Source organism: Furipterus horrens, unplaced genomic scaffold, assembly GCF_987537825.1.
Source record: "Furipterus horrens unplaced genomic scaffold, mFurHor1.1.pri manual_scaffold_4, whole genome shotgun sequence".
NCBI classification, from domain to species: domain Eukaryota; kingdom Metazoa; phylum Chordata; class Mammalia; order Chiroptera; family Furipteridae; genus Furipterus; species Furipterus horrens.
The window spans coordinates 102,013,392-102,027,972 of NW_028327174.1; the positions used below are offsets into that span (position 1 = coordinate 102,013,392).

The 14,581-nt window shown below is 38.1% G+C and overlaps 1 protein-coding gene across 1 annotated transcript in view; it reads left to right on the top strand.

The window, feature by feature from the left end:
- NDUFA9 (NADH:ubiquinone oxidoreductase subunit A9) overlaps positions 1-14,581 on the top strand; it is a 39,447-nt gene that overhangs the window by 12,642 nt on the left and 12,224 nt on the right. Inside the window, exons 6-8 of the mRNA XM_090273867.1 lie at positions 5,176-5,278; positions 10,504-10,571; positions 11,748-11,824. Coding sequence (XP_090129993.1) covers positions 5,176-5,278; positions 10,504-10,571; positions 11,748-11,824 — 248 coding nt within the window. The remainder of the gene's footprint in view (positions 1-5,175; positions 5,279-10,503; positions 10,572-11,747; positions 11,825-14,581) is intronic.

Below are 14,581 nucleotides of genomic sequence, written 5' to 3' on the forward strand. Positions count from 1 at the left end.
TTTGGGACTCTTTGTGCTTCCTGGACTTGTATGTCTGTTTCCTTCACCAAATTTGGAGAGTTTTCCTTCATTGTTTTCTCACATAGGCTTTCAGTTTCTTGTTCTTCCTCTTCTTCTGGCTGCCCTGCGGTTTGGATGTTGGCATGTTTAGGGTTGTCCCAGAGGTTCCTAAGCCTCTCCTCATTTTTTTCAATTCTTGTTTCCTCATTCTGTGCTGGTTAACTGTTTTTTTCTTCCTTATGTTCCAAATAATTGATTCAAACCTGGGTTTCCTTCCCTTCACCATTGGTTTTGTGTGGATTTTCCTTCATTTCATTTAGCATAGCCTTCACTTCTTCCCTTATGCATTTATCATACTTAAGCATATCTGTCAAGCCTGGGAGCATCTTTATCACCAGTGTTTTCAACTCTATGTCTGTTAGGTTGGCTATCTCCTTGTTGCTTAGTTCTCCCACTGGAACCTTGATTCATTCCCCTTTTTCGGCCATACTTCTTTGTCTCTTCATCTTGACAGGCTCCTGTGTTTGTTTGCCTCTGTGTCTTAGGTAGAACTGTCGCACCTGTTACGTTGTATGGGCGGAGCCTTAGATATTCATCAGTACAGGGCAACTCGTTTCACCGCGTTGTGGTGCTGTATGTGGGGGAGGGGTCTGAGAGGGAACAATACTGCTTGCTCAGCACTTGCCCCTTTTCCAGGCACTTCTCCCACTTCTGTATGGGACTGGCACCTCTCTAGCTGTTGCCCTGGCCATTGTTCCCAGAGTGGGTGGGTCTGCGAACATTCAAGGATTGTGGGGTCCTTTTAAACAAGGGGACTCTGCTGAGAGGCTGGTAGTTTCTTCATCTGCCCCAACCCCCACTGGTTTGCACAGTCAGAAGCAATGAGGCTTTATTTTCCCCGGCGCTGGAACTGTGAGCTGTGTGGTCTTGTCTGGTGCTAGGAGTGCTCCGCAGGTGCCCAACCTGACTTTTTAAAACATCTGACTGCACTTTCAGCCAGCCTGATGCTGCCCCCATTGTTTCTGCCACCACACTGTGTCCTCTCTCCCCCAGCTCTGCCCCTCCTACATGTCTGGATGAGTATTTATTTTTTATATCTTTGTTTGTTGGACTTCCATGTAGTTTGATTTTCTGGAACTTCTGGTTGTTCTAGTTTTGAGGTAGTTGTATTCCTTCTTAGTTGTGGAGGGAGACACAGCATGTCTGTCTAGGCCTCCATCTTGGCCGTAAGTCCTAAAAGGGTTTTTAGTTCTCCATGCCATAATTAGACTTGTGTGTGTGAGAGGAGTATGCATGTGCACATGAGTGTGTACTCATTGTGTTCTGACATTTTGGTTGATTGCCTTCTGTTTGCAGGGAACTATCTGTGCTAATGGGCTTAAAAGATGGTTAAACCATAGTATTAATTGCCCTCAAATGCATTTTCTTGGGGCATAATAGAATTATATAGTAAACATCATTAATGGTAGAATATGATTCCTACCCAAAAGAGTCATGCCTGTGTCACCTACCATTATTAAAGGACCATCTTTTTTCCTCAAATCCCTTATATAGTTATGGATTCCTGCCACTTCTGAAGGAGTGATGTCAAGGCTAAGAATGATCACAGAGGTCCTTGACAGTGGCTTTAAGTTTTTGACCCACTGCATTTTTTTTACTGAACAGATTGTTTATGAAGCACCTACTGTGTGCCACATTGTTTTAGACACTAGGGATATAGGAGTGAATAAAACAGACGTAGTCTTAGCCCATATCTAGTTTGCAGTCCATTAAAGGAAATAATTCAAGAGGTACCAGGTATTACAAAATAGCAGACTGCTGTAGGAGCCTAGAATGGGAGAGACAGGGCATTTATTAGTTAGGAGCATTTAATTACTAGCATCAGAAAATCCAGTGTAAACTGGCTTAAACAAAAGGAAATTTATAGGCCTTATATATCTGAAAAATTCAGTAGTAGGGAACCTTAGTCACATTGGTGTCAAGGTTCATCAGGGCTTCCACTTTGTTTCTCTGTGCGTGTGTGCGCGCGCGTGTGTGCTTGTGTGTGTGTGTGTGTGTATGTGTGTGTGCTTTGTTTTTCGCACTCACAAAGCTGCCTGACAGCATACATAGTCCTCACTCACATTTTCATACTACATTGGAGAGAGCGAGTACACACTGTGCCTGTCTCTGCCCTAACATTCACAGAATCATCTGAATTTGTGGTGGTTTGGAAGGGACAGGGCAGAGGGGGAGTCAGTGGTGAGAAAGAGGGAAGAGTCAAAGATGTCCAGCCCTTTGGCTTAAACCACGGGGTGGTCAGTGGTGCTGTTGAATAAGATGAGAAACACTTGAGAATGACTAGGTTTTAGAGTAGTGGTTCTTGGCTTTAGCTGTACATTAGAATCACTGAGGGAGCTTTGAAAAATCGTAATGCCCAAATTGCAGTGAGACCAATTCAAATAGAATCTCTGGGAATAGAACTTGGGCATCAGTATTTTTTAACTCTTCCTTGGTAATTTCATTGTGCAGCAAAGATTGAGAGATACAGTTTATGGAAAATGGAAGAGGATGATTCAGTTTTGGACTTGGGTTGCATTTCAGATGTATGTCAGTCATCCAGGTACGGAGATGAATGGGCTTTATGATCCTGCAGCTCAGAAGAGAGGTCTGGGTTGGAAGTCTAAATTAGGGAGCCACCAGTATTTGTTCTTAATTGAAGCAACGGGCGGGGATAGGACAGCCTAGTGTGGAAGCATGGATCGAGAAGAGATCTTTGGACTGGGCCCAGAGAAATAGCAGTGATCAGTGGTCTGGTAGACGAGGACTACCAAACCAAATGAAAAGACTGAGAGTGAACATGATGGGGTAGGAGAGAACCCAGGAGAGTACGAGGCTATGAAAACAAGGGAAGACAGTATTGCAAGGAGGGAGTAGTTACAGATGAAAGCCACTGAGAAGCCATGTAAGTGAGAACTCTAAAGTCACATTGGATCTACTGACTGGAGGTTATAGATGATCTTAACCTAGAATCATTTGAGTGCAAGTGTTAGGGCAGAATCCAGAGTTCAGGTGGGTGAGAAGTGAGCAGGAATGAAGGCAGTATTTTTAAGTGGTTTGGTAAGAGGATGGAGTTGGGGATGGATGGGCAGCAAGCTGGAGAGTCAGGTGAAGCTGGATAATTAGTTTTCTTTTAAGGTAGAAGTTCTTTGCCTAAAGGACATTGTTTAAATGCTGGTATGAAGGTGTTGGTAAAGAGAGTGAGATGAAGATGCAGGAGAGAGTAAATGGGGCAGGTTCCTGAGAAAGTTGAAGGAGGTGAGCTTCTAAGCATTGGAGATGGCACTTCTCCTCTTCAGTGGTAAGAAAGGAGGAGAAAATGTTGTAGATTTAGTGGTAAGAACTTGAGATGATTTTTTTCTGCTGCTATATCTTCTCTTTGCATTAGTAGGTGATGTCATTTACTGGAAGGCAGGGGAAAATAAGAGAGAAATTAGAATGGAATAGAATAGAATAGAAAATGTTTGATATTGTCATAGGGGAGAGTAAAGTAATTACAAGAAAACTATTCATGGGAAATGTTAAGGCCTATTTAAAACTGGTGACATGAATTTACAGTCATGTGCCATTTAGGGGTTATGTTCTAAGAAGAATGTCGTGTTCCCATTTTATCATGTGAACATCATAGAGGCACTTCACACACACCTAGATGTTATATAGCCTACATACCTGCGCTATATGGTATGGCCTATTGCTTCCAGGCCACAAGCATGCAGAGCATGTTACTGTACAAAACAACACAAGATTAAATCAAGAACAAGCAAAAATATAAGTAGAAAGAGTACACACTAAAATAACAATAAAAAGTATAGTATAATAAATATATAAACAAGTAACACAGTTGTTTATTATCATTATCAAGTATTATGGACTGTACGAGATTACATATACTATTCTTTTATGTAATTAGCAGCACAGTAGGTTTGTTTACACCAGCATCACAAAGACATGAGTAATGCATTGCACTATGATGTTTTAGATAGCTACCACATCACTAAGCGGTAGGAGTTCTTTAGCTCCATCATAATCTTATGGGCCCAACCTAGTGTATATTGTCTGTTGTTCACCAAAACGTTATGTACACATGACTGTATAGTGGTACCAATTTGTAATATTTATTTACTAAATTTCCTCCAGTTCTGAAGTCAGCAGGAGTACATGGCTCAAAGAAGGGTAATGGGGTTCTTCCAGGATTAGGATTTTGCCTGGTGGGTGGAATAAAGGACAAAGGGACAAGGTAGTTTACATTATTGGTAAGAGAATGATTGAGAAGTTGGACCATGGGATGTAATCTGTGACAAAGGAAGTTTGGAGGGGTTGGTAGGAAAGCGGAATCAGTGGACTAGGGTATCCTGCGAAGGTTGAGAAACAGACTATCTCAGGATCGGATAAGCAGAGAACAAGCAGGCCAGAAGTCTAGAAGGTTGTTATATAAGAGGAGAGTGTCTTCATTTAGTGTTTCAGAAGAAGGGCACTTTCACTTGTTGACACGGTCCGTGTCCTGACTGAGTTCAGCGTGCAGAAGTGGATTGAAGAGGTTGTCATTAAAATTGAGACGCTCAAGAAGCTGGGAGATCCAAGTCTACTTGGACATTGATGTCACCCACAATGGTAGTGTAAATGGAAAGGAAGTAGGGGTGGAAAGGAAAGTTGCTCTCTGCATTGAACAAGAGGCCTTGTCTAGGAGGAGAGTAGATGGTAACAAGTGAGGGCAGGAAGATTAAGGACCTTCCTTTGGCCTCCTCCGGTTAGATGTGCACTGCTGCAGATTCCGTAATGGCAGCCCACTCCACGCTTTCCATTCTCTGGCAGTCTGCTAGGTTGTTGACACAACCAGAAAACCTGTAACTAGAGGGGAAAATGGAGGCTAGGAAAATTCTACTCTGATTTTTCTCCTTTTGTGTAAGCTTCCCTGGAATAAATATGAGAAGAAACGCCACAAGAGCTGAGAGACAGGATGAAATTTATGTGTGATTTAAAAGAAAAATTCTGTGTAATAGAGATTTATGAATAATACAGTAACTTTAATTTGGAGGAGCATACTACCTTTAAAATACAAGTAATGTCCTGATAGTGAAAAGAATGGAAGTTTTTTTACTCATTTCAGAACTTTCTTTTGTTTGGTTGTTTGTTTAGGCTGTTGGAGAGAAAGAAGTGAGAGATGCGTTTCCAGAATCCATTATCATAAAGCCGTCAGACATCTTTGGACGAGAGGATAGATTCCTCAATTATTTTGCAAGTACGTAGTCTTCCTTAACCAGGTCGAAGTTAAACACGAGCTAACAGTGTTCTCTGACTTGACAGACTGAGCTTATACTTTTTCTCTCCCAGTTGCTATTTTCTCCCCCAGGGTCATGTTTGTCTGGTCAGCATGGTGCTTCTCAGGATCTTCATTACTGTGTATCAAAAGAAGCACCTTAGTTTCATGGAAAGAGCGGGTATTCCAAAGTCAGAGACCTGAGTTTAAATTTTAGTTGTGGGACTAACTAGCTCTGTGATTTTGGTGAGTCTCTTGAGTGGCAGTTTCCTTATCTGTTAAAATGGAGATAATAATGTCTGCCTCAGGAGGGTGTGTTAATTAGGTGGAGTAGCCTTGATGTTACATCAGCTGGCACATAGTCGATGCTTAAATGCCACTTTCATTTGTACTTTTCATATGAAGCCTGTTTCTGACTGCTTTCTCTCTTTTAGTCTGATTGCCAAGTCATTTGGATGTTGATTTTCAAAAACAAAGAGTATCATTCTTTGTCAGACACATTTAATGGTTCTTCCTTGTTAATAGAGATTTCTGTGGACCAGGATTAGAGAGCAATAAATGTTAATTTGGCCATTAATAATCTAGAAATTGTCATTTGATATGTGAACTGCTCTCATAGGCTGGGAGATATTTTATGTTTGCTCTGACTGTTTTGTTTATTCATTGGTTTGCTCATTAGACTTGTCTTGGCAGAGGAAAATCAGTGTTCTTGATGGAGTGATGAGATTTTGAGATGTTAGGGGTGAAAAAAGTGATTTTCCTGTACTTCTATGGGAGTCTGTGATAAGAAACTACCTATAGTTTCTGGTTCTACTGAATTACCGGTTATCTCCTAATTTATTCACTCATGTGTTGGAAGAGGATTCATATCTTCCTTGTAGGAAATATTAGGAAAGTTAGTGAGTTACTCTTTTTTTTTTTTTTTTTTTTTTAAATCAGAAGCTGCCTGTTTCCCCTTGTGTTTGTATTATTTCTGTGTATGTCTTTTGCCCATGTGGGGTATTTTTTTTTAGATGTTTTACTGATTTATTTAGGCTTTTTATCCGTTAAGGATATATATGTATATATATATATATTTGTTTTTTCTTTATATTTGTTGCAACTTTTTGTTGGCTTATTTATCAATACTTAAATTTTTATTTTAATTAGTAGTAAACTTTATTTTTTAGAGCAGTTGTAGGTTTGTAGAAAAATTGAATGGAAAACAGAGTTCCCATGTATTCTTTAACCCCGCATGCTCCCCCTATTATAGTTTCCCCTATTAACATCTCGCATTAGTGTTGTGCATTTGTTACAATTGATGAGCCAATATTGGTACATTATTATTAACTAAAGTCCATAGTTTACATTAGGGTTCATTTTTTTATTGTTGACACTATTACAGATGTCCCCCATTTCCTCCCATTTGCCCTCGTCCATGCAACCCTCAACCCCCTCTTCCCCTCCTTCACCACACTGTTGTCTGTGTCCACGGGCTATGCATATATGCATATGTTCTTTGGCTAACTTTTTCCAGTCCTCCTCAGCCCCCTCCCCTCTGAGCTCTGTCAGTCTGTTCCATGTATGTGTGCCTCTGTTTCTATTTTGTCACTTTATTTTGTTCATTAGATTCCACATGTAAATGAAATTATATGGTATTTGTCTTTTTCTCACAGGTGTATTTCACTTAGCATAATAATCTCCAGGTCCATCCATACTGTCACAAAGGGAAAGAGTTCTTTTTTTTTTTTTTATGCAGTCGCATAGTATTCCATTGTGTAAATGTACCACAGCTTTTGTATCCACTCATCCACTGATAGGCACTGGGGCTGTTTCTAAACCTTGGCTATTGTAAATAACACTGCTATGAACATCTGATTGTGTTTCAGTATTCTTAGGATATATTCCCTGAAGTGGGATCACTGGGTTGGGCAGCTGTTCCATTTTTAATTTTTGAGAAACTTACATACTGTTTTCCACAGTGGCTGCACCAGTCTGCATTCCCACTAGCAGTGCACGAGGGTTCCCTTTTCTCCACATCCTCTCCAGCACTTATTGATTTACTGATGGTAGTCTTTCTGGCAGTTGTCCCTCATTGTAGTTTTAATTTGCATCTCTCTAATGATTAGTGACATTGAGCACTTTTTCAAAGGAGGCAAGAACATACAATGGAGTAAGAACAGTCTCTTCAATAAAAGATGCTGGGAAAGTTGGACAGGTACATGCAAAAAAGTGAAACTAGACCACCAACTTACACCATGCACAAAAATGAACTCAAAATTCATGAAAGACTTAAATGTAACTTGCAAAACCAAAATGATCTTAGAAGAGAACATAGGCAGTAAAATCTCAGACATCTCACATAGCAATATTTTTGCCAGTGTATCTCCTAGGGCAGAGGAGACAAAGGAAAAAAGTAAACAAATAGTTTATTTTTTCAAACTAATAGGTTATATTGAACTAAACAGTTTCTGCACAACAAAAGATACCATCAACAAAATGGAGAGAACCTACTGTATGGGAGAACATACTTGCCATGATAGGGGGTTAATTTCAAAATATGTAAAGAACTTATACAACTCAACACCAGGAAGACAAACAATCCAATTAGAAATGGCCAAAGAACCTGATAGACACTTGTCCAAAGAGGTCATACAAATGACCAATAGATATGAAAAATGCTCACTGTCACTAATCATCAGAGGGTTTGTTATTTATGTTGTATATTCTGTGGATATTTTAGAATATCTTACAGAATAATTCCACTGCCCTAAAAATCCCCTGTGGTCCACCTATTTATCCTTCCTTCCTTGCCTACCTACCTTCCACCCTCATCCTAACACCTGGCAAAAACTGATCTTTTAACTGTCTCCATAATTTTGCCTTTTCCAGAATGTCATATAGTAGGAATCATACAGTTTGTGGCCTTTTTAGATTGGCTTCTTTCACTGAGCAATGTGCATTTAAGTTTCCTCCATGTCATTTTATGCCTTGATAGCTCATTTCTTTTTATAACTGAATAATACTTTGTTGTATGGATGTACTGCAGTTCATTGATCTGATTTAGGTGTTTTTATCATGTGCCCTTCTCCCATTGCTTGTGTTCTTTTACCTTCTGTATTCCATTTTGTAAAAAAATTGTGCTAAAAATATAATACATAACATAAAATTTATCAACTGCTATGGACTGAATTGTGTCCCCCACAAATTCTGTCCTGAGGCTGTAACTCCCAATGTGATTGTATTTGGAGATAAAGCTTTTAGGGGGTAATTAAGGTTAAATGAGCTCATAAGGGTGGGTCCTAACCCAATAGGCTTGGTGGCATTATAAGAAGAGGAAGAGAAAGATCTTTCTCACTTTCCCTGTGTGTATGCACGGAGGAAAGGCTATGTGAGAACACAATTGACTGTCTGCAAGCTAGGAAGAGAACTCTCACTGTGAACCATAACAGGTGACTTTCCAAGCTCCAGGACTGGGTGAAGATAAATCTGTTTAACTTTTTTCAGTCTAGAGTATTTTGTTGTGGTAGACTAAGACACCATTTTAATGATTTCTAAGTGTACAGTTCAGTACTGTTCTGTGTATTCATATTGTACTGCAACCAGTCTCCAGAAGTCAACTCTTCATCTTGCAAAACTGAAATTATATGCATTAAATGACTTTTTATTTACTTTTCCCTCCAGGCCCTGGCAACCACTATTTTACTTTTTGTCTCTGAATTTCACTATTCTCGGTACTTCATATATTTGACTGACTTACCTCACTGAGCATAATGTCCTCACGGTTCATCCATATTGGAGTGTGTAATAGAATTTCCTTCCTTTTTAGGGCTGAATAATTGTCCATTGTATGTATTACCACATTTTGTTTATTCATTAATCTGTCAGTGGAAACTTGGGTTGCTTCTACCTTTTTGCTACTGTGAATAATGCTGTAATGAACATGGGTGTACAGATATCTCTTTGAGACCTTGCTTTCAGTTCTTTGGGATGTATATCCAGAAGTAGAATTACTGACTCAAAACTGGCATTTCCTCATTGATTGGTCTTGGCACTTTTCAAAAATTATTTGACCAGATATATACAAAGGCTATTTCTCTCTATTCCATTGCTTTTTATGTCTGTCTTTATGCCACAGTTTTGATCATTGTACACTGTTTTGATTACTATAGCTTTGGAATAAGTTTTAAAATCAGGAATTGTGAGACCCCCAACTTTTTTTCGTTTTCAAGAAAGTTTTGGCTATTCATGATTCTTTAAGATTCTATATGAATTTTAAGATGGCGTTTTCTATATTTCTGCAAAAACACCATGGAGATTTTTGATAGGGATCGCTTTGGGTACTATGACATTTTAACAGTATTGTCTTCCAATACATGAACATAGGATGTCTTTCCATTTATTTGTGTCTTTAAATTTCTTTCAGCGATGTTTTGTAGTTTTCAGTGTGGGTCTTTAGCCAACATGGTTAAGTTCATTCCTGAGTATTTTACTATTTTTGATGCTTTTATGAATAATTTCTACTTTAAAAAAAATTTTAAGAAGCTCTTTTTACTTTTACATTTAATCCATTTGGGATTTTATTTGTTTTGGTTTATGGTGAGATATGAGCCATTTCTTTTTCTTTTTCCAAGTAATAGAATGATTGTCTCAGCATCACATATTAAATATTATTTTTATTTTCCACATATTTATGGTACTGCATTTATCATATACTAAGTTCCCATTCTTAACAACATCTTTTTCTGGGTTGTGTATGTTATATCACTGATCTGTTGATTGCTATTGTTTTTGAAATGAGGTGTAATTTTTATTTTTGAGTCTAGTCTTGGGAGTGGCCATACCTTTAGCATATATAATAGAAGACCAGTAGCCCAGCCATTTGACCTCTTTCTTTCTCTTGGTGTCCTTAAATACAGGGTGGGGCAAAAGTAGGTTTACAGTTGTTCATTACAATAATTAATAAATAATAACACAGGAATAAACTCTGTGTTTTGCATACTCACAACTGTAAACCTACTTTTGCCCCACTATATATTTGGTCTTTTTACTTTTCATATTTGTTGTCTAAAAAAAATAAAGCTGCTTGTAGTTTCCTTGGAGTTAGCTCCATTTATTTCATTATTTCTGTTATGCAAGATGATTATGCTAACCTGGAGTACCTGGAGGTTGGTGGATCTTAATAGCGACTTAGGCCATCTAAGGATAGTTCTCTTTTTTTCTGCCAGATATTCGCTGGTTTGGAGGCGTACCTCTTATATCCTTGGGCAAGAAGACAGTGAAACAACCGGTATATGTAAGTACTGTGGATGAAGGGGCTTTAAATTCAAATTCAGGTGATCAGTTTCCTGGTTTTGTCCTAATCCTATAACTCTGTCATTTCTTCTTTGTCAGTTTTCTTTCTCCTGGTTGCCTCTCAGTTTACCTAAGAGTTACGTGCATTCTCTGTGTCTTCACTTGTTCATTTATTTAAGGAAAATGTATTGAACCCTTAGTGTGCGAGGCACACTGTACGTGTCACTGGGGATATAGAGATATTAACTGTATAGACTGATTGCTATCCTCAGGTTGGTCTTGGTGAGAGGTATGTCCGCAAAGCAGTTATCATGCAATGTGTTGTATGCTGTGATGGGGTTGGGGGTTTACAGAATTACATCCGAGGGACAGCTAATCCAGACTTGAGGATCAGGGAAGAACTCCTAGAGGAAATGGCATCTCAGGTGAGAATTTGAAAATGACTAACAGGAAGTCAAGTGAAGAGGTTGAGGAAGAGTATCCTGTGCAAAGGGAACAGTATATACAGGGACCAAGCGGTGAGAGAGCCTGTTGGACCCTATATTATGTTGAACTAGGGTTTCACAGATGTGACACTATTGACATTTTGGGCTGGATAATCCTTTGTTGTGGGGGCTATTGTAGAATGTGTAGCTGTATTTCTGCCTTCTAGTCACCAGATGGCAGTAGTAGTCTCCCCACCTCCCACCAGTTGGGACAACGAAAAATGTGTCTAGACATTTGTCAAATGTACCCTGGGCCCCAAAATCACCCCCAGTTGACCGTGGGGTCTGCAACCATATAAAATTATTATTTTTGAATGTCAAAGTGGTAGAATATAGGCAAGCCCATGTGGTTCAACCTAATACTTTGAGATAGCTTAGTAACAGAGTTAGGAGATTGGAGCCATAGTGGGCAAAGGCTAATCAGAAAGGACTTGACAGCCATATGAAGATAAACATGTTCCGACCAGAAAAATATTTTAAAACTTCTAATGTGGAGATTTTTAGAGCTCTTGAGTAGGGTGTTCTTTAAGAAGCTTCCTGAAGACAGACATGACATTGTTTTAATTTTATCATGTTTTTGTGAGAGAGAGTGAGAGTGGCTGATGTGGTCTTTCTTTTTCCCTCCCTTCCTCTCTACCTCCTTTTTTCTCTCTCTCAGCAATCACTTAAACACATGTTATAATTTCTTATAGGTGGTAGATGTATCCAAAGGAATTGTTAATGCAATTAAGGAGCCAGATGCCAGAGGGAAAACTTTTGCCTTTGTTGGGTAGGTGGTTAAAGTTTGACTTTAAAATTGTGTTACCTTTTAAAATGAAAGAATCATAATAATTTACAACAACAATAATTTCTAAACATGTCATTCACTAACAAATTTATTTATTGCATTTTTAGAGTGTCTTTCTTCGACTGTGTTTATTCCAGAGACTTTACTTAGCCCTTAGGCCAGTATGTCTCAGAGAACTGCCCGACGGTCACCGTTATTGGAATCTCCTGAATGCTTACATTAAATCAGAATTTGAAGGAACCTGGGAATCTGGTTTAATAAATGATTTTCTGTCACCAAAGATGATTATATATACTTAGTCCAGTGACCCCTACTGATGGTTTTGTACTACTCCAGTGAAGTTTTTGTCATATAAAAGGATATTATCATAAATTCTAAAACACAAAACACTTTTAGGGAGTAAGTACAGTTGCAAAATCTAATTTTGCTAGAGTACTTTTCAGCCCCAAAGGTGGGAAATGGCTGGTTTAGGGTACAGTTGCTAATGTTGTGTAAGACTGATCTTTTATTATAATATCTCTGTTGAAATTTGCTCTCCAGAGAAATGGACACAGTTAAACTATGTGACTTACCTGAAATAGTTAAATTATGTCACAGCTAGGCTTAGGACCTTTTTTACTGAATTAAGGCTAAAAAACTGAGATTCAGCCTGTCAAGTTCAAAAGTACCAAATCTATTTAATAATTGGCTCATAATTCCATCATTCTGTGAAGGAAACTTGTGATGCCTTTTGCTTTGTGAAATGTCGGGATCTAATTAAACAATTAAGGGATAGCTTAATTCCTAAGAAATATTTGCTTCTACGAGAAAGACACTTTTTTCCTTAAACCAGATACATAGTATATATTTCCAGGATAATGAATTCATACATTGTTATGTTTCACCATTACAGACTTAGTAAAAAACAGAATTTCTTTTGGTGCAGAAAAGACTTATGTTTCCATGTCAACTGCTGCAGGATCTATTTCTCTCTTTGAGTTCCCAATTTGATACATTAGCATGCAATCAGTTATATATCCTTGGAAAATTATTCACCAAAAAATGTGTTTAGCACAGGTTCCAAAAAACACAAGACTCAAGCGACATCAAGCTTTAGTCAAGAGGTACTTATACCAGGATTCCAAGGAATAGATGAACAGAAATAACTTCACAAACTTTGCTTGCTTACTACTCAGTGAGATTAGCTCTGGGATGTTAGCCATTTTCTTTATCTTTGCCCAGTCACTTCAGTCTCTTCACTAGGCTCGAGTAAGTCATACTTGTTTGGCACAATGATGGGTCAAGTAATGCTAGACATAGCAGTGTAGGCATTTTTCCTTGTGAAATTGTAAAAATGCATCTATACTTCTCTTTTTGCCTCTTCAGCGCCAGGGGAAAACTTTGCTTATTTCCTTGACACTTTGAGGCATATGAGACCTTAATTTTGCTTCTAGTTATTCCATAGTTACTAATTATATGATGTTGGTCCATTCTGTTTATCATTAATTTATTAAATACCTGTTGATACACACACACATATAAAACTGTGAGAACTAATAAACAAGTTCAGCAAGATCATAAGGAACAAGGTAAACATGTAAAAATCAATTTCCCCATGTTAGCAAATGAACAATCTAAAAATTAAAGTAATTTTATTTACAATAGCTGAAAAGGGATAAAGTACTCAGAAATTGAATGAGAAGTAAAGACTTGTACACTGAAAATTACAAAACATTGCTAAGAGAAATCAAGGAAGCCTAAATAAATGGAAAGACATCTGTCCATGGATTGGAAGAGTCAATATTGTTAAAATAGCAATTTTTCCTAAATTGATCTATATTTTCAGCTTAATTAAAAAATTCCAGCAGGGTTTGTTTTTTGTTTTTGTTTTTTTGCAGAGATTGATAAATTGATTCTAAATCTGTGGAAATGTAAGAGAACTACAATAGTTGAAACCATTTTGACAAAGAAGAATAAGGTTGTAGCATTTAAGCTTCCCAGTTTCAAAATGTACTCTAAAGCTGCAATTATCAAGTGTTACTGGCATAAAAATAGACATGTAGGTCAGTGAAAATACTTGATAGTCCAGAAATAAAACTTTATGACAGTTGATTTTTGCCAAAGTGCCATAACACTTCAAGGTGGAAAAGATAGTCTTTTCGACAAATGGTACTGGGATATCCACATGTAAAAAGATGAACTTCGACCCTTACTCCACACCATACATGAAGAAATTAACTCAAAATATATCAGAGATTTAAATGTAAGTGCTAAAAACTTTGGAAGAAAAATAAAAAATCTTTTAGCCTTGAGTTAGGCTGAGATATTTTTAGCTCTGACAAAAGCATACTCCATAAAAGAAACAATGGATAAATATGGTTCATCAAAATTAAAAACTTTTGTACTTCAAAGACATCATTATCAAAATAATAAAAAGATGAGTGAGGAGATCATCAACCAAAAGGCATGATGGAGTAGGTCAGAGTGGCATATGGGGAGTCTGAGGACAGAGAAGAAGATAGGAAGTACTCACTGGGAGAACATAAAAGGGCACTCCTAGGAGGCAGTGGTAGGATTGTAAAGCAGAAGTGAGTGTTCCATTTGAAGGTAGTGATCAGGAGTCAAAGGGGAAGCCAGTTAGCCCCGTTGTTATTTTTCTCTACAACTCTGTCTTGTGGGAAGTTCAGGCACATAGCAGACAGAGCAGGCAGATAGCTGAGTTAACCAGAGTAGGGGTTTTGCTGTGCTGGTATAGTGGAG